This window comes from Mixophyes fleayi, chromosome 2, assembly GCF_038048845.1.
Source record: "Mixophyes fleayi isolate aMixFle1 chromosome 2, aMixFle1.hap1, whole genome shotgun sequence".
NCBI classification, from domain to species: Eukaryota; Metazoa; Chordata; class Amphibia; order Anura; family Limnodynastidae; genus Mixophyes; species Mixophyes fleayi.
This window is the reverse complement of record NC_134403.1, coordinates 49,415,228-49,436,053: the sequence shown is the minus strand read 5'-3', so window position 1 is coordinate 49,436,053 and position 20,826 is coordinate 49,415,228. Positions and strand designations below refer to the sequence as shown.

The 20,826-nt window shown below is 43.1% G+C and overlaps 2 protein-coding genes across 2 annotated transcripts in view; one reads left to right on the top strand and one right to left on the bottom strand.

The window, feature by feature from the left end:
• The window catches only part of SLC46A3 (solute carrier family 46 member 3), a 511,104-nt gene that overhangs the window by 32,212 nt on the left and 458,066 nt on the right, over nt 1–20,826 (top strand). The gene's annotated exons all lie outside the window — the stretch shown is intronic.
• On the bottom strand, nt 11,230–17,972 carry POMP (proteasome maturation protein). The gene is made up of 6 exons (XM_075198940.1): nt 17,865–17,972; nt 16,681–16,781; nt 15,017–15,077; nt 14,189–14,290; nt 11,993–12,086; nt 11,230–11,347 (listed from the first exon to the last, which is right to left on the bottom strand). The coding sequence occupies exons 1-6, from the start codon at nt 17,865–17,867 to the stop codon at nt 11,280–11,282; spliced, it is 429 nt and encodes a 142-aa protein (XP_075055041.1). The 5' UTR covers nt 17,868–17,972; the 3' UTR covers nt 11,230–11,279.

Here is a 20,826-nt window from a genome sequence, read left to right as displayed (position 1 = left end):
GGTCTTGCAGTACATGAATCCAATAATTAGCAGTGGTCTGATGTATTATCTTCATTTAACTCTTACTAATGCATACTTGCCAACTCTCCCTGAATGCCGGGGAGACTCCCTGAACTAGGGGTGATTTCCCTCACTCCCTGAAGAGTCTGGCATTCTCCCTGATGCTGAGCCAGTACAAGACGTGGTTGGCTTCGCCATCTGTGGCATGATGACACAGTTCAGAAATTGTGTCCTATGTCCATGTATTGATGCCTATGGAGGTGGCCATTTTCATGGAGACCAAGATTTAATCAAAGACTGACAGGTAAGACAACATGACTTCAGTAATGGAGACAGAAATGTAAAAGACACTTCAGTTTCTAGAGATTCATTAGCTGCTTCTCTTTAATGCATAGTTGCCTACTCTCCCGAAATGTCCAGGAGACTCCCACAATTCTGGGAGACCACCCGGGCTCCCGGGAGAGCAACATCCCGGTTCTCGCCCCCACAATAGATAAGTGGCAGGGGGTGGGGCTTAATGACGCAAATATCGCATCATCTTAGCCCTGCCGCCAGCTGTATTTGGGCAAAATGGTGACATTGTTCAGGGGGCAGGGCCCAAAATGATGCAATTCATCAAGCCCCGCCCCCACATGCCCACCTTCCCCAGGATCTCCCTGAAGCCAATGAGGAATAGTTGGCAAGTATGTACTAATGTCTCCCATGTACACTGAAATTAGACAATCTGATGCTTCTTTTTATATTTATGTACAGCCTCGGACTGGCCTGCCGGCCAGCCGGGCTGTAGACCGGTAGGCCCAGCCGCGATTAAGCCCCGCCCCCTCCGACATTGGGGCGGAGCTTGCAGGGAGCACCTCGTAGACGGTCGTCTGTGTAAGAAACACACTACCGCGCAGGCGCAGAGAGCCGTGCCTTGGCTCTCTGCGCCTGCGCGGTAGTGTTTTGTGAACTTCAGCAGGGGAGGAGGACGGAGTTTCTACCGCGGCTGTCTTCTTGTCACTAGCCGCGCCGCCCAGAGGAGCAGGATGCCGGAGCTTTTCAAGGTAAGGTAAGTGGCAAAAAGAGGGGTTACTATTACTACTCGTTTCCCACAGTGAATGAGGGTTACTTTTCACCTCTTTTTTTTCCCCCTCTTTGTACTGCAGTCTGCAGGTACTGTTAAATTGCACACAGATAGCTGACTAGCATTCACCATAAGTGTGTACAATGCTCTGGATCTTAGGAAAAAGCTATAAAGGGTTAAGTAAAATCAGCAGTGATTAGACTCCTTTGTTGACATTTATTGTGGGAGTCTATTACATTCAGAATTTGTGGAGCAACAACCAATGTGAGGTCCAGAAGTAATGCGTAGCACCTCACTCCCTGCCAATCGAGGAGCCAGAATTGGGAGTGCCCAACCTGTACCCAGAAGCCTCCACAGGAGGGGGATCCAGGTTAACCAGTACTAGCAAGAGGTTACGACTCTTGCTGTACCAACAAGATGCAGAGGCTGCAAGGACCAGATATCTTTTTCCTCATTGCCTGTGAGCCTTGTATAAGCATGTGCCCCAAAAACAGGCTGTCATTGGAGCAGGACTGCCTTGCTGGCTGTAAGAGGGGGAGAATGCTAGTAACCACAGGACTGTGCCCAGGGGTTGGCTAAAGAGAGACTGATAATTATAACGTATTCAGTTGTTATGGTATAATTGTTTAACCTTTTAATAAAAAGTACTATAGCTCCGTTGTGTTAAATAAACTTAAGTTTTCATTATTCAGATGTTTGCCTGGATGTGAAAATACCAGTGTACACAATTAATGAAAAACTTTTGTTTTATACATCACGGAAACATTATCATTGTAAAATTCTGTAGATGGTTTAGCCAAACGGTATTGTCACAAGGCTTAGCAAGAGAGTTCCCCTGCTTTGGTTCTATACACTGTTAAAAACACCACAACTCCTGGGAAACAATAAAGAATATATATGTATATATAGTGTGAATTGAGAGTACTATAGCTGCACAGAGAACACTAAATGCTGAGTTGGTTTGGGTCTATAGTTGAATGTGGGGCTGAGTGTGGGGAGGAGGCTGAGTGTGGGGAGGGGGGCTATCTATTAAATGTGAATATTAATTATTTAATGCTAGGAATGGTAGTGGGAAATGGCTGTATTAAACGTAAATGCTATTGATTTATTGCTGGGGCCGTTTGGAGGGAGGGTAATAGGTTTATTTATTAAATGGGAATACTATTAATTTAATGTTGGGGTTGGTTGGACGGAAATAGATCTATTTATCAGATGTGAGTGCTATTACTTTAATGTTGAGGCTGGAGAGAGGCCTAATTATTAAATGTGGGTGCTGTTGATTTAATGGCAGGGATGGTTGGCGTTTCTAAATGTACCAATTATTTTTTCCAAATAGGGCCCTCAACATTCCAGGATGCAGACAAGCCGCAACTAAAGAAACCAGCAGCCACAGGTAGTAAAAGTGACAACAACAGGTAGGACAGTCTGTCAAATGTTCTGAGTCTAGTGTAGGCTTGGCTAACCTGTGGTACTCCAGGTGTTGTGAAACTACAAGTCCCAGCATACCCTTCCAGCAATAAGCTGCTATATATTGGCAAAGCATGCTGGGACTTGTAGTTTCAAAACACCTGGAGTGCCACAGGTTAGCCAAACCTGGTCTAGTGGGACAATCCTGATTTTTGGTGACTGTTCTGCCCAATCTAAGAGGCAGGTCAAGACTGTGTATTCTTTATACACACACTGCATTCTTTATATACTACACTAAGGTGCTAGCTGTCCTTTGTGGGCTGACCGCTCCCCCTCTAGTGTCTGGTCCCGCCTCTATGATGGCTGACCACACCACCTCTGGTGGGCCCCTAGTGTTGCATTCCCGGTGGGCCCTTCATGCCCCAGTCCGACACTGTTTATGTACACCTACATATTCTCATACAGTAGTAGGACACCCTTTACAAAAATGGGGTGGACGAATTTAAAATGTGTAACAGATTTAGAATTGGGAGTGGGCGTCTCCTAGGTCAACCCAACTATAAGATGTAAAGGAAGCAAGTCATTTCCTGCAAGCAGACAAATAAATGCATTTGCAACATTTGTTTGTCCAGGAGCAGCTGTTTTTTGTTTTTTTCCTTTGCTTCACACTTTTAATGAGGCCCCTGTGTAGAAAGTGAGGCACCCAGAAAACATAAGAACATCCACAGAGACCACACAAATAGATATGAAGCCTTGGGTTAGATTCAGACTGTGCCACTTATGCTGCCTGTCAGCTTTCTGTCTACTGAATCTGGACAAAGAGACACAGATTAAGAAAAGCAACATGACATTTCTGTTTAGTAGCCTATCCCTAACATACATTTAGACTTTCTTTTTAACTACATGAGCGTGAAATATTAAATAGGAAGCGTTACCTCTTCTCTGCCTTTTTTTATCTATTAATATTGTTATTTATAAAGCGCCAAAATATTATGCAGCAATGAGAGGGTCATGATAGGACATGAAACAGAAGGAAAAGACCCCCAGGCTCATAGCCGACCAGCCCCATTCAGAGGCTCCGTTATTGTCATGCTAATTGCAGCCTCTCTCTTCTACACTAGCGAGGGGTGCCAGCCTAGAGCCATATGCAATTATATTAACACCTGTTTTTATTCTATAAATATATATTGAGTACATTCTATGATAATGCCTGCTACAGTAGAATAGCCAATTTAAAGCCCCACTTTTCTAGCTGCCTTTCCAGATACTATAAAGGACAACTCAAGGGTGGAAACACTCGTCTCACAAAAAGAGGATTTATGTACTCATGTTAAATCCGTTTCTCCGATTCCGTCTGGGGGACACTGCTTACCATGGGTTGTGGAGGGAGCTTGGGGAGTTGGCACCTAACTAGTTAACTTTAGTACTGCCGACAGACCCCTCCCCTCTACAATCCCCCTGCCCCCTCTTGTTCAGTTAATTAAAAAGCCCAAGGAGTAAAGGCCAGTGAAACAAGAGCACACAGAAGAAAAGCAGAAGGGAGGGATCGCAGTGTCCCCCAGACGGAATCAGAGAAACGGATTTAACGTGAGTACATAAATCCTCTTTTCTCTTTCATCCAGTCTGGGGGACACTGCTTTACCATGGGGACGTTCTAAAGCAGCCCCCTAAGGGTGGGACTACTCTGAAAATCCCGCTCTTAAAGCACTACGAGCAAAATTTGCATCAGTGGATGCAAATACATTAAACTGGTAAAATTTTGTAAATGTATGGACAGAAGACCAGGTGGCTGCCCTGCAAAGCTGGTCTGCAGAAGCCCCATTTCTTGCTGCCCACGACGCCCCTACCGATCTGGTGGAATGGGCGGTTAGTCTCTCCGGCACAGGACGGTTAGCCCTTATGTAAGCCTGTTTAATGGTTGCCGTAATCCATCTTGCAATGGACTGTTTAGAGGCTGGCCAGCCTCTCTTATTGGCATCATAAAGAGCAAATAGAGAATCGGTACGTCTAATCAGAGAAGTTCTTTTGACATAAATGCGTAGAGCCCTAACCACATCTAACTTTTCCATAGATTGCTGATCCGAATGGGAAGTAGATGAAAAGACCGGAACTACAATTTCCTGGTTCAGGTGAAAGGTCGAAACTACCTTAGGAACGAAGGAAGGAAGGGTTCTCAACACCGCTCTGTCGTCGTGGAAAACCAAATATGGTTCCCGGCAAGAGCTCCTAGTTCCGACACCCTACGCGCAGATGCAATAGCCAAAAGAAAGAGGACCTTCCAGGTCAACCACTTCAAATCTGCGCCAATTAAAAGGTTCAAAGGGAGGTCCTTTAAGCATATCCAGCACCAGGTTAAGATCCCATGGTGCTGTAGGCGGAACATAGGGAGGTTAAATATGCAGGACTCCCTGAAGGAAAGTCCTGATATCTGGTAAATCCGCTAGTTTCAGATGAAAAAACACTGAAAAAGCCGATACCTGAACTTTAAGGGAACCTAATCGAAGCCCTGCCTCCAGGCCATTCTAAAGGAAAGCAAACAAGCGAGGGAGACGAAAGGAAGACGAGGGACATGTCCTATTTTCGCACCATCTGATGTAAGCTCTCCAAATCCGATGATATATGCGAGCTGAAACTGGCTTTCTGGCTCACATTAAAGTGTCAACTACTCTGGGGGAAAAACCTCTAGCCCTCCAGAGGCTGGCTTCAGCAGCCATGCCGTTAAACTGAGCTGAGGTAAATTCTGGTGACGGAAGGGACCCTGCAGAAGCAGGTCGTCTCGAGATGGAAGAGGAATTCCTCGTCCTTCCGCTATAGAGATTATGTCGGCGCGGCCATGAGGGAGCTATCAGAATTACTGGCAGACCCCCCTGTCTTACTCGTCTGAGTACCCGAGGAAGCATGGGAATCGGAGGAAATAGGTATCCCAACCTGAATTCCCATGACATCGTCATGACGTCCACTGCCACCGCTAAGGGGTCTCTTGCCCTTGCGCAGAACCTGTGAACCTTTCTGTTGTGTCTGGAGGCCATGAGATCTAGGTCCGGAAGACCCCACCTCTGAACCAGGGACTGGAAAACTTCCGGATGGAGTGACCACTCCCCCGGCATCATCTGGTTTCGACTTAAGTAGTCTGCCTCCTAATTTCTTATTCCTGGAATGAAAACTGCGGAGATGGCAGGGACATATTGTTCTGCCCAAACCAAAATTTGAGCGGCAATCTTCATTGCAGCTACAGTCTTGGTTCCTCCCTGCCTGTTGACATATGCCACGGCTGTAGCATTGTCGGACTGGACTCTGACCGGGTGGTTCTGGAGGAGGGACTGGGCCCCCCGGAGGGCTAAAAGAATAGCCTTCAGCTCCAGCACATTGATAGATAAGGCTGCTTTCTGAACCGAACAAAGTCCCTGGAGTCGGAGGTGCAGGATTACCGCCCCCCAACCTTTTAGACTGGCGTCCATCGTGGCTATGATCTATGAGCATGGAGCGAAGGACCTGCCCACGCTCAAGTGATCCAGGACTAGCCACCACTGGAGCGATTCTATCGTCCTTGGGGATAGAGATATTTTCTGGAGATCCAAGCGTAGTTGGGATCCTGACCATTTGCTTAATAGATCCCACTGAAAACATTGGGAATGAGCTCGACCGAATGGAAGGGACTCGAAGGAGGCTACCATCTTTCCCAGCAACCGCATGCACAAGACCTGAGTTGTTATACTCTGAAAAGAACTGATCTTCTCGACGGGCCGTCCGGCTTCTTGACCAGAAACAGGTTTGAATAGAAGCCCTGTCCATTCTGGTAGTTTGGGACCCTGCTGATAACTCTCTGAGAAAGAAGAGAGGCGACACAATCCTGTATTGCCTGGCGTCTTGATGGATCTCGGGGTAACAGGGTCAAGAAGAAACGATGTGGAGCTGTGCCCAATAGGTCTATCTATCCTGTACCCCTCTGATATAATGCCCCGAATCCAAGGATCTGGAGAGGACGCTGTCCATTGTTCTTGAAACAAAGACAGACGTCCCCCCACAGGCACCCCCTCTAAAGGAACAGGGTGGACGTCAGGATGCAGGCTTCTCCTGGGACTTGGGAGTATGACGCCTACCTGCAAACGAGGATCTTCCCCTGGCAGAGGAGCCCCAAGAATTGGGATGCCTGCCTCTGAAGGGCTGACCCCTAGGTAAGGAAGTCCCCCGAAAGGGCTGGCGAAAGGAACTGACCCGAGGGTTACGGCTCCTACTAGGGAATACCGGCAAGGAATGGTCTTTGCCCCCCGTTGCCTGTGCGATCAGGGTATCCAATTCCAGGCCGAACAAACCTGCAGCAGAAAAAGGAATGATTTCCACTGACTTTTTTGATTCTGCATCCCCTTCCCAGGATTTCAGCCATAACGTCCTTCTTGCAGAAATTGATGCAGCCTGGATAGAAGATGAAACATCTGCAGTATTCTGGCCCGCCTCATAAAGGTACCCTGATGCCTCCTTTAAATGCAAAGCCAGGGGGAGTAAGTCAGAGTCCTGTAAGGCCTCTGCCAACTGGTCTGCCCATGTTTCCATGGCTTTAGCCACCCAAGCTGAAGCAAATGTGGGTCTAAAGGAAGAACCCGCAGCTGCAAATATAGATTTCAGCTGAGATTCAACCCTACGATCATTGGCATCATGCAGAGATGCTGAACCCGTTGGGAGTAAGGTGTGTTTGGCCAATCATGCAATTGGAATATCGACCTTTGGAATAGTCTCCCAGCGTGCCGTATCTTCCTCCTGTAACGGATACAGGGAGGAGAATCTTTTAGGTACAGAGAACCTTTTATCAGGCTGTTTCCAGGCTCCTTCAGCAATATCCTTAAGCTCTACAGAAGGTGGAAAACGGCTAGCCTTTCTTTTGGCCTTCTTAAAGAGACTTCTGTCTCTAGGAATAGGCTCCTCCAGTTCTGGGAGGTCCAAAGCTTGTCTTACTGCTAAAACCAAATCATTAATAAATTGGCTTTTAGAACTTTCTTCCTGACTCAAAGGTTGAACCTGGTCAGGATCAGAATTAATTTCCCCTTCTTCCTCTGAAAACTCCTCTGAGTCTGAAAGGACCATAAGGGGGTTATCCGACTTATGACGCTTTCTTTTAGAAGGCGGGATGTTAGGGGATTCAAGTAACTGGTTCAGCTTATCCAAACCCCTTCTAACTGCTGTGGACCATGGCGGTTCTGTGGGAACATAGGCCTGGTCCGTCTGTAAAGAGGAAGGCCTTGGCATAGAGGCTCCAATAGAACCTGTGGCAGTAGGGAGGCCCAGCTGTGTACTAGGATTATTGGCCACCGAGGTTACAACACTAGACCACAACTGATTGGATTGGCAAACCATCTGAGCTAAAGAGGAAACCAACTGTGATAGGGAGGCCACCCAGGCCGGTTCCTCAGTCGGTGGGGCTGCCACCTGCTGGGTTTGCGCAGATGGGACCTCTGCTTCGCAGGCAGAGCATAGTGCCAACGGGTCCTTCTGGCCATTAGGTAATTTAACATGACATTTAGAACATGTAAAATATTTTGCAATAGGGCCCTTTCCCTTATCTGACATTTCTTAATAAAGGAAGGCACACCAAACACACAGGCTAAAATTGTTAAATTTAGCCGAGTAGAGAGAGAGATATATAATGTGTGGAGAGAGAGAAGTGAACTACAAGTAATCAACCAATCTATACATAAAAGCTGTACTTGTAAAAAATACAAAACACATAAGCAAGTAGGAGACTATAAAATAACCCCTACTAGCCCACTTGTACACAGCAGTACAGAATATGTGTTTAAATAAATTAATACTTAGCCCAAAGGCCAAAAAGGGGAGAAGTCCAGCAGCAGTAGCCTGGTGTCTGCTCCCTCAGCTCTGATCTCTCTCTCTTCCCGGGCTTCTCCTTGGCGCCAGAAGACTGGGACAGACCATCTCTCTCTGGAAGGAGGGGGGTGAGCTCTATGTCTTAGCTCCCCCCCTCTTCAGTAATGCTGTCCCTGCAGTTCCAAATCCGGGAAAAAAAACGGGGTTAATGTGGCAGAGTAATGGAGACCTCCAGGGGAGGTCTCCGCAGCGGAAGATACCCGATGCCCTCTCCTATGCATGAGGGGGGATCCTGGTATAGCCCCCTTCCTCCTCTCCTTAATAGCGGTTTCTCCTTCTTGATCCGGATCCAAGATGGCCGCCGCTATAATAGATATCCGATAACCGGCGCTCTATGCCAGCAGTGGCAGCGCCGGTTATCGGGGAGGCTCCAGGAGTGACAGCGGTCCGGTGAGACCACTTGTCACTCCAAATTCAGGCACCCATTCTGTCCATCCCTGTCAGTGAGAGCCGCTGGCTCTCATCTGAGCAGGGGAGTGCCTGCCCCTGTTCTGCTGTGTGTGTTCTCTATAGCAGAACACACACCAGCGCTGCCACCTGTTAAAAAATAAAATTTTCAAAGAAAGTAACTGAAATAAAAGAAAAAATTACTAGCAGTACATTAAAGCTGCCCAACTCACGGGCACCTAAAAAAAACTGAACAATAGGGGGCAGGGGGATTGTAGAGGGGAGGGGTCTGTCGGCAGTACTAAAGTTAACTAGTTAGGTGCCAACTCCCCAAGCTCCCTCCACAACCCATGGTAAGCAGTGTCCCCCAGATTGGATGAAAGAGAAATTGTCTTTACCCAAAGATAGGACATAAATATGGACTGTACTTTCACATTAATTTCCTAAAGAGAAAACAAATAAAGGAAACCATAATGAGTATGCTGTCCCCTCAGTGACAGGTCTCCTATAAGTAACTGTTACTGTGGACTCAGATCATATCCCACCACAGCAGTATCAGTAATATGAAAAGAGGATAGGTCTGCTAACCGTTTTAACTCATCTTTATTTTCTTTTTACAGACAGAGGAACCATATTTTGGCTGAAAGGAAATTAGATCTGTACTCAGGAACCTCCACTTATGAAAAGATCAAGCCATATAAAAAGCACTACAAAATCAGGATCACTGTCTGACCATATGTCATGTTTCGGACACAAAGGGCTCTTATAGTCCGTGATCTCTGTCCTTATACATTTTATACAAGTGTATACTTCATATCCAAGTCTCCTGTAGGTTGCTAAGAGTGGAGTCTGTCTGGGAGGTTACACCATGTGACAGGTCAAGCAAAATGGCCACTGAACTCCATTTGATTGTTCTTGTACATTTATTGTATTATGAAATAGTGATGTAGCCAAGGCAAAGCCAGGATATGTGTATATACATATATCAGCTAGGTGTTGTCCCAGAGCTAACTGCGCATGTACTGGAAAGTCCTGAGTAACTTCACTGCTAATGAACCCGTGTAGAATAAGTGACTGTTTAATACTCATAACTGTATCAATAAGAAGTCCTTAATTATGTTTATACCGTATATGTTAGTGATATCCAGCACCCTTAGTTTCCTTTCTTTGAAAGCTGGTTTTGCTGCGAAACTCAGTGGCTCATCCTAGACCGTCTGTAATGGTGACAGTGATTTGTAAATCCAGCTTGAGAGAGAGAATGTGGCCCTAGATAATTGCTAATTAAACATATTACTAAGAGAACTATCAAAGCCAAGTACCTTATTATCTTTTTACTTGTTTGCAATAAAACATTGATACTTGAACTTAGTGCTCACGAAAAAACCTGAAATAGTGTCACCGGAAACACACCACTAATCAGGTTACACAATGTTCCTTGGAGTAAAAGATACCAATACAATCAATGGCACCATTTTTTTTAAATCAGTCTTATTTCATTTTCTGCATCTGGATCTAATCTCAGAACAGTCCAGTGGTGAAAAACACATTAAAACATTACACAGGTTTGCTGGACACCTGACACCCCACAGCTTACTCCATCCCAGTAAGCTGCTACATCTTGTGAACACATTACAGTGCCCTTTAAAGGATTGAAATTTTGCATTAGAAAAAAACATATAATACATGCTGTGATCAAAGCTGGCCATTGGGATTATTCTTCTATGGAAGATGCCACTATATTGCACAGCCAATGGCAGTTGCCTGCGCGATAATATAGCCCCCCCCCCCATCTCCATTTAGTTGTATTCTCCTGCAGGTAATAGGTGGACAGCTCTGGGTCAGTGATATGTACAGCAAGCTTAATCTCAAAGTGCATGATCTGTGTAATCATTCCATGTGAGAAAACGGGGGGCGGAAACATGACCAGGAGCATGCCTCTTCTGGAACGGAATTGGCTTTAGTGGACTAATTTGAGTGTCTTGACCACTTTAAGACAGGGCCTCCATCTAGCAATTTGGCAGCACACACTTGATCATCAAGACAGGGCGGCACTATTTGCAAGCTTGGGCAGTATGATTTTCCTACCAGTAGGATTGGAGCCATCCAGCATTTAAATTTCAGGTTGCACATTCAATACACAAGAAGGATCATGTCAGATTGGAATCACTCACTCACTACAAAAGGGAAACGTTTCTGTCTAAGTTTGAAAACTTTTGTCTGGAGCCGTTCAGTATATGCTGGGGACTCCTAGATTTAAAAAAAAAAAATAAAAAAAAAAATATGACAACCCAAAGAGAGAGTGCTGCTTGCCAGTTCTTTCAATAACTTACAATGAATCCTAAGCAGTAAGAGGGTAAGACACCTAGAGAATGTAGATAAGTATATAATCACTGCAGCAGCGTAAGCGTTCCAATGACCGGCTGTTACAGTTATAGCGTGTATAGTGTTCATGGTTCAGGTGAAAACAAGACATTAATAAATGGAGTCCTGAGGCATTTACAAAAGAATCCTCTACATTTTATTGAAGTAGTTGAAATCATATATGTTACAATAGGCCCAGGCTGTGTTCCATCATCATGTGCGGTTCTCCAATTACCTCACTCTGAGAAGGATCTGCAGTGCAAACATAACACACACAATTAGTGGCAGCTCATCTGTCAAACTATTATTCATCACCCAGAAAGTCTGAAAGGCTTTACATACTTTATCCAGATTATAGCCTTCACATCTGCACATGATTTATATAAATAAAAAATAGTAATGACCAGAAACCCTTATAATACGAATAGACAACAAACATAAGACTTCCTAGAAAACGTTTGCTCTCCTGTTGTCTTGTCACTCAACATACACATGAATGCAGAATGAGAATTTACTAGGAAGCAGTGACATTAATGAGGCAGGGATATAAAAAAGCAGTGAGTGACAACAGAATGATTGGATGGCTGCGTCAGATCAATCTTACTCCATACGTTTCATTTTAAATGAAAATGTAAAGTGGTGTAATGTCCACTGCATACTGTATATTCAGCTATGGTAAAGATTATGAACAGGCGGCTATTATCTGTGTATATGAGTAAACTATACATGTAACTGCCATGTCACCAAAAGTAAAAGTTTATATGCAATTTCTAAAATAATTTGTTCAATTAAGGTATGGAAACATCTGTGAATATAAAGGCAGATTGCGTAGAAGCAACTTGTAAATACAGTTTTCGCCATTAACAGCACTGAGACTAAACAATCTAAAATATTTACCATTGAGAATATCTTCAAAGCCAATACACTCATCATTCCCGCTCAAGGTGTCCAGAGCAATGTTAGAGCTTGGAAGGAATGGGAGACGCTGGACCTGTGAGAAACAAGTGGAATTAAGGATTTACAACCCTCACATTTACATGGGGATCTCCATCAAGTGTTAGAAGGTAATATGCATAAAACGCTACTGTATTTTGAATACATATAAGACACCCCCAATTTTTAGCAAGAAAAAGAGAAAAAAATAAATACAGGTCAGACAACATACACTGGTCCACATTCACGTGGTCTGTCTCCCCTCGCAGATGTCTCTCTCTCTATGACCCACTTCTTCCTCATGGAGATCTCTTCCCCCACTTCACCATGCAGGCAGTGCTGTACAAGTTTTACAACAATGCAGTGGCTGGCGCTGAGCATGGACCACATCACTCTTCTGTGTCTCCTAAACACCCAACCCCATGGCAGATGGAAATAGGCTCATTCTGCTACTTTTACTGGGTGCTCGGAGAGGCGGTCAAGCGACCACTTCTGAACACCTAATCTAGACAGGGCAGACTGAGGTTACACGTAGCCGCTGCCTCACTTGTAGCTTCAATCTGCGCGCAGGGTTGGATGCTTGGTAGGGAAATCAAGCCTTCTGAGCGCGCAATTTAGTGACAGATTGAAGTACAAAGAAGCGGCTGCGCAGTTCCTGTTTACTACCCTTGCCTACAGTATGTCTCCCTGCCTTCTGCATGCACAGAGGAACCAACAGTCAGGGAAAGCTTGTCAACACATTTGGGCCATAGAAACAATTTTTACGTCCCGATTTGTGGTCTTAAAAATTAGTTTTATGGTCTGAAAAATAAACAGTATATATTACCAAGCTAGAGAGAAAAATTCTGGAAATATTTTTTCCTAAGTTTCTGTACCGTTCATTTACTGACAATTAACATGCTTCAAACTTTGCCTGAGAGTAGAGAACTTCTTTGTCTTAGATTCTGGCCTTTGCAATGCTCCATTATGTTAAGAGGCAGACATGCAGTCTCTCAGTTAATAAAACAGTTTGTAGAGACTGGGGATAGGATGTCAGAAGTTTTATGTCAAGTTTGAAAATGAAACACTGACACGCTGCACTGTGTTATCTTAGGTTTTTCTGCACGATGTGAAAGCTGTGGAATATGTATCTTGTTGTGATGGAGAGTTTCTAGCCTTTATTTGTTAATCTTTATTAACACTTCTTTATAGAGGCAAGAACATTCTGCAGTGCTTTATAATAGGGAACAAAGTAATAAAACAAGACTGAGTATTGACAGTAAAATCACAAGATTACATTATTGGTTATGGACAGCAATTGCATGTTTATTATGTTAAGTGTTGTGTACACATAGAAACAATGAAATAAGCCATATTTAGTGCACTGTACGGAAATTTTTTTTTTGTTTTCTTAGGCTTCTATGTAAACAAAACAATGAATTCCCAATTAGAAATATGTTGAAAGTCACTTACTGTTCCTGAGATGCTGTAAGATGTTACAATTCTCTAACCATCTCTGGCCCTTGCTGGACAGTGGCTCCAGTTGTACAATCCTTACATATGTGGGCTGTATATTGAGTTATGTAAGGGTGTCAGAGGGAGCAGTATCAGGTGAGAATATAGTGAAGAGGGAAGTTTTCAGAGTGCGCTTGAAAGATTGAAAATTGGTGGAGAGTCTGGGGGCTGGAGGCTGGAGTGAGAGATAGTTACTAGACAGGAGGAGAGGCTTTGGTCAGAAGCAGATTGCAGAGGTTAGAGATGTATGAATTGAAGGAGTTGGTGAGTGCACTGAAAGTGAGGGTGGGCAGCTGTTCACCTCTGGATACATGGAATGTATTTCACATAAACCTTTAAGGAGGGAATTCAATTCCCCCTGAAGTACCGCCAAGTAAAACCTATTACCGTTATTACGGTAATATTAACCCTGCTTTCTGCTCGCAGCTCCGGTGTTTAAGTGCACTACTACCGTAATAAAAGTAATAGTGCGCAGGCCGCCTTACTTTTTACAGTAACGCGGCCAATTGAATTCCCCCCATATCTGTCTCCCAGTTACAGTACTTTGTAAGTATGAGGGGTCACCTTGAAGTTCCATGCTTTTACCCGGGGATTGAACCCCTCAGTAACTTCTATCATCCACATTACCAGGTACAGTATTCCAAATATAAAAAAAAAAAAACGTACCAGTTTGGCAGCTTTAAACTCCATTTGTAGCTTCAGAGGAGCGTGCAAGCCTTGGATATTTCTTAGAGTAGACATACTGACTTTCTCCTTGTTTACCTGAAACTACAAGATAAACTAGATTAGTAAATGAAATCTACATCATTATGTTTCCTTTACTCTTATATAGGACTCCCAGTGTATGTTATGTACTCCTCTCACGTGCTCCTGTAGCAGAGAGGTGTTGCTACATGCTGTAGCTGGACTGGGTGCTCCGAAAACATTACTTCTTAGTGTCTACCAAGTACACGATCCAGGTGGAAAATGGAAGTTATAAGCGGCCACTGCATAGTAACATTGCAGCAGCTGCTATAAGTACCAAGGAAAAAACAGTACAACAGTGGCTTAAAAGATGTGATGCCATGTTGTATCCTGTCTGCTTTTCACCAAGACTGCTTTATGACACCCTGTCAAGTTTCCAGATCAATGATTGGGTTACTAGGTCTTAAAAACTTGACAAAAAGTAGCACGACGATGGAGACTCTGAAGATGAGATATCTATTTGCTGTGAGAAGACACTAAGCTCACAGGAACTAGAAGGGAACATGGGGAGCTGGGACATTTGGACTAGCTCAGGCCAACCTAGGATTCTATTATTTAATAGTTTGGGTCAGTAAAATAGTGATTGTATTAATGCAGTAGGTGCCATTCCACATTTATAACAAATATTAATACCCAACTTAGAGACCTTAAAATGAACATACAAAAAATGTGGAAAATCCATCCATAAGCTCCACCAAGATAGAGGGTGCTCTATTGACATAAATCCACAACAACATCCTATTTACTTACATTCTTTTCTAACAGTTCTAAAGGATGACTTGGTAGTAATTCACTTTGAACGCTTGTAAATCTGCAATTAGAAAAGATAATAAATGAGATTATGTTACATATACAGTGAAGTAATAAGATGGCCATTTAAAACAGAACTGCGCTTACAAGGTAGGTGGAAGCCAGCAGAGAGCGAGTATGATTTTGTACAAAATTATAGAAATTTAAAAAAATAAATAAAAAAACAAAACAAAACATCTACAGTGATTATATAAAGTATTCATCCCCACCCCGTTTGGCATTTTTTCACATTTACATCATGAAACCAAAATAAATGTACTTGGGAATTCTTACCAATCGTCAACACAAAATACTGTGATGTGAAATAAAAGGAAAACAAAACACAACTCCAAAGCTTTTTCTTAACCAGGGTAAAAACAAAACCCAGAGGATCACCAGCATTACTAGCTTCCCCTCTGTTGGTTTATAACTTTGTAGAAGTGTAGCTGCAATTACAGCTGTGCAGCTACTTGGGCAAGTCACCATCAGCTTTGCCCATCTGGACACCGCAATTTTCTCCCATTCTTCTTTGCAGTACTGCTCAGGTCCCAACAGGTTGTGGACTGTTGGTAAAGGAGCTGTGACTGGGCTATTATAGCACAAAGATATTTTTTCTTTGCATTTATGCCACTTCAATATGGCTTTTGCTGTATGCTTTGGAACATTGTCCTGCTGGAATCTTCATGGTATGGATAGTGTGATGGTGCTTCGTGCTAGACGTTACCCAAACATAATGTCTGTGCTTTTCTCTCAAACAATGGTTTTCTTTTAGCCACTCTCCCATAACGCACTAATTTGTGCAATGCCCAGCCTATTGTTGGACAATATCTCACATCTCTGCCAAGGAAGACTAAAACTTTGTCAGAGTTGTCATAAAATCTTAGTGGCCTACCTAACCATGATGCTAAGTTTTGGTGGACAGCCTGTTCTAAACAAATTCACAGTGGTGCCATATTCTTTCCATTTCATTATGATGGACTTGTTTGTGCTCCTGGGGATATAAATGGTCTCTACGAATGTCTTATATCCTTCCACTAATCAATGCTTTATTAATAACCTTTTGCAGATTTTCTGAGTGTTCTCTGATCTTCATGATATAGTTCTGGTTTGGAAATGAGCTAAGCAACTGTGGGACTTCTCACAGAAAAGGTGTATTTAGTTTTAAAATAATTGAAACACTTTCTACTTATGTTACCTCTTGCACAAGTGATTGCACCAGGGTTTAAGCGCAACTTAGAAAAATCAATGATTAAGTATGTATAGTCAATTACAGTCTGTTTTAAATTGATAATTAAAAAAAGCTTTAGGAGTTGTGTTTGTATAGACATTATACATGTATTTTGAGCTGAACACTAGTAAAAAAAAAAAATTAAAAACTTCCATGTCGATACCCTAAGGATGTGAACACTTTATAACCAATTTATATTCCATTTTTAGTTATGTTATCCATATGTACTGCCTATACACCTTTTAGTCATTATGTAAAATGTTGACACTTTATAAATACTGAATAGCAATAAAGAGCCAAATTTTGATATGTAACTTAAACACAAACTATTTTTCATGTTAAAAGTGGAAGAAAAAAAATAATTAAGTCAAAAGGACATTAATGGACAAACACGTACCCTGTTCGGAGAGTATCCTGTATTCCGTATCCACCATATTGAGTAGAGAGTTCAGCAATTGGGATACTGTCCTTTAGCTGAGAAGAAAGTGCCTTAGTATCCTGAAAAACAAACATACCACATATCACTATAAGCAAAACAACATACATTCTTTACCCATTAAAGTAGGGCCTCTTTCTAATAACACATGAGGGCTGAAGAAGTCTTTGCTAGAAATGGTAATAGACTGCCTACATATGCTCTAATGTTAAAACCATCCAATGCTTGTATAAAGTCCATTTGGCACGACCCAGGTCCCATAGCATTTCTGGTCTGAAAAATGGTTGGCTGGCAACATTGGACAGTCATTTTGTGCAAATTATATAGGGGAGAAGAAAAACAACCCTTCGCTTATCCAGACAACTACATGATGGGAGAAATAGAAGGCAGAATTTGCTATATGGCTGTAATCAGCCCCAACATCAGTGCACTTTTCTGTTTATTTACAATAGCACTGGTGAATCTCTGATTTCTCATACACTGGAGGCACTGACATTATGGTTGACATGCTTGCAGGAGAAAGAAAACCCAGAATATATAGTTGTCTTGCTTTGTACTATTGAACAAGATACATGTTTTTCTAAATACTGATAATTCATAGTGAACCATAACTATTACAAAGCTAGAACATAGCAAAGAAAGTGAAAGTGCTTGAAGTGTTATTACTCCTGTTATTTCACCCATATGTGCAGCCTATAACATAATGCCTGTTATACTACACTTCAGATATAAATGCTCAGTGATTTCTTTTTTCCAAATAAAAGTGATATAATAGTATCTATATGTAATAGTAATATGTGTGTTTAAGGGTAACAGGACAGGTGCACAACAAATGACACCAGCCTGCAGTAAGTGTAGACCTGTCCCACACTGGTTTCTGTATAACACCCTATTGCACCCTGTGTAAGCAGCCCCTGTCTCTGGCACGCAGCATCCACAATGCCAGGTGAAGACTGAAAGCACAGAGGGTCGGTCAGTACCACACACAGTGATTATGTCTCTGGCCCAGAGGCCGGTGACACAGCAACACAGCACCGGCAAACAGAAACTGAAAGGAGACAATAACCAGGATCCTCTTCCCACCACTACGTCCCCCGACCAGCGGATCCCGGTCAGAAGGCCGCGGTACACCGCGCTGTGCTCACCATGCTGGCGGGGATCGCTCCGGTTTATACACCTCCTATTCAATAACGCAGACTACTACCGACTCACTTCCGGCTGCCACTGCGCATGTGCACGACGGGACGCCGCGATGTGACGTGACCTCAAGGCGCTGGTTTGTGCGTCAGAGAGGGCGGTCGTGGACTGAAAATCGTCGCTGTGACGGTTGGATCCATTTTGTTGGATACCTAGGTTTGCTGGATCATGGTGATGTAGCCAGTGTGGGGTTTGCTATGTTTTGATTACAGTACTGAAGAGTAAAGCTGGGCACATATTATACAATCATACTTCAGATGCACTATCTTTAACCATTTCATCAACCATTGAAATTCCAGATGAGTGTGCTGATTTATGTGTACACACGCAATTTACCTTCAGATCTGTGATCTTTAGCTGTTATAACTCTCTAGGGAAAAGACATTGTTCTGTCATTGATAATTATTTTTAAGGAAGTTTAGAAAACCAATCAACAGATGCAATGTGTTCTGGTCATACATGCTAACTCCATACTTGCCAACTCTCCCGCATTGTCCGGGAGACTCCCGCATTTTGCGAGAGTCTCCCGGACGAGTGTGGCAATCTCCCTGATAGGAAGGGGGAAAAATTTAGTTTAAACGCCGCGATTCACCCGGAATCGCGGCGTTTAGCCCCGCCCCCACTGTAAAATGACGCGATTTGCGTCATTCCGTCACGGGGGCGGGGCCAAAATGACGCGATTTCGCAGCCCCGCCCCCTGCACGCCCACGTCCCAGCCGGCATCTCCCGGAAAAAGAAAAAAAAATGTTGGCAAGTATGGCTAACTCTCACGGAATGTCCAGGAGACTCCCGAATTCCGGGTAGGTCTCACGGAATCTCAGGAGAACTGGCAATTCTTTGGGTCTTTTTACCACTGTAAGAAGACCCAAAACAGGCATTACATCACTGGGGCGGGGCCAAAATGATGCAATTTGTGAAGCCCCACCCCCTCCTCTAATACACCCCTCCTGCCCACCAGGAACTCGTAGACGTGAACATAAAGTTGGCAAGTATGGTTTTGGGATGATAAAACGTGACGTCGTGAACATAGAGAACTTACAGGTATTTTTAAGTGATAAATTATAACTGCAGTGTAAATATGTTATATCAAATTAATCCATTGATAAGTTTAGCTACTAAAGTGTAAAATGTGAGGACAAAAAGTCTGATGTAAATGTATTGGAGGGTTTTGCACATTCCAGTGAGAGAAGATAGCAGTCACCTATAGCAGCTTCAAAGGGCTCTTGCTGTGACATATATCCTAACACAAGTCAGTTTTTGGACTCCTGAATAGACTTTGTGGGGCTGGTCACAGCTGGACATCCTTGCAGCCCAAGGCAGCATTTTGAAGGCCTATACAGGTATATAGAAATATGAGCTTCCAAGGAAAATGCCTTCATAGTTCATATTTTGGGAAATCCAGGTGGCTTTCCATACTGAGGAGCAGAAATCACACCAGGGTTGTGAATGACAGGTACGGGTGGTATCCGAGAACAGCTAAAATCACATATCTTTGGAAAAGGTATGTCACATTGTCATAATTTCATCATGTTTGATATCAAAAGATGGACATATTTATAAGGGATTTATTATTAATGAAATTGTTTCTGTGTGACACTCCACAGAAAAGTTAGGTCATATAGTAGAATTGGGTAATAAATCAGGCAACATGCAAATGGTGATTGAAAAAAGTATCACAGACACAACCCTTGGTGGCAGGGACAGGTGTGGAAGTGTCTTTAAAAAACTGAGACCAGTTACAACAAATTGTTAGACTTTGGGAAATCAATTCACATTCATAAGCTGTCCTTGCCAATTTCTCATGGCACAGAGTATGCAATTCATGTAAGTGACACTCTAAAGGTAACCCCTTTTTATTTTAAACTGTTCTGCTTGTGTATGTTATCTCAATCTATTAATTGTTTATTATTTATTTTTTATATCTGTATGCCTTGTACTTTTGTATATTAAATCTATAATATGTTTCGTCCTTGATACTCTTAACGAATCCATTAACCTGTTAAGAAGAAATAACTCAACCAATTTAACCCTTTGAATGCCAGTGTGTGATTTATTGATACATTTCATTAACAAGCTTAGTGTGTGCTTGCATTTACATTTGTGTAACAGTCTGGAGGTGTGAAGAGTTAACCCTTTGTTCGCTGGTGTGGGTCTTGCTAGTCTGTGAGCAGCTAGAAGCCTTGTGTGTCAGTGTGGGACAGTATATTGGGGTCCTATTGCCCGTATTCAATAGGTGGTGGGAAACCTGAAGTGCGTGAGGTGTGAGCACTGTTTGGGGGTGACTCAGTAGGTCTATAACCTGTGTGATAGGTAAAGAGAGACTGCGGGCTGGAATTGTGACCTCCTACAGCAAACACCCCCTAAGTTACAGCAGCTGGGAGCATGTTTGTGACACGTGACCATGGGAGTGTTCACACACTTGCAATATCTGACCAAACAATCGTGAATCGTGTGGTCTGCACGGTAATTGCATAAGTGTGTACCCAGCTGTAGGAGTCTATTTATTAAACCCCCAGTGATCACAAGAATTTTTTTCGTAGTGAAAATATTTTATCAGGCAATTTAAATGGTAAGCTTCCTGGTGATACTTGCTGGCATGTCAGGTGGAGCATGAGCACTAGAAGTGTTCCAGATTGTATATAAAAAAAAAAATACAGTTTATGAAGAAATAAAATAAATAAATAAGAAAAGCAAACAAAAAACACCAGGACAAATGCTTTATAGTAATAATAAAGCATGTTTTCCTGTTTACGCCATCATGAGATACCGTTAGCAAACAGACGATAATGGCAGTACTCTTACAGCTGCTGTCCTTGGTTAGTTTTGTGTGTTGATAGTTTCGGTACAATGGTGCATCCTATGAACCAATCCTTTGTGCCATTTGTGAATCTGAGAGTTCATAGTCAACAC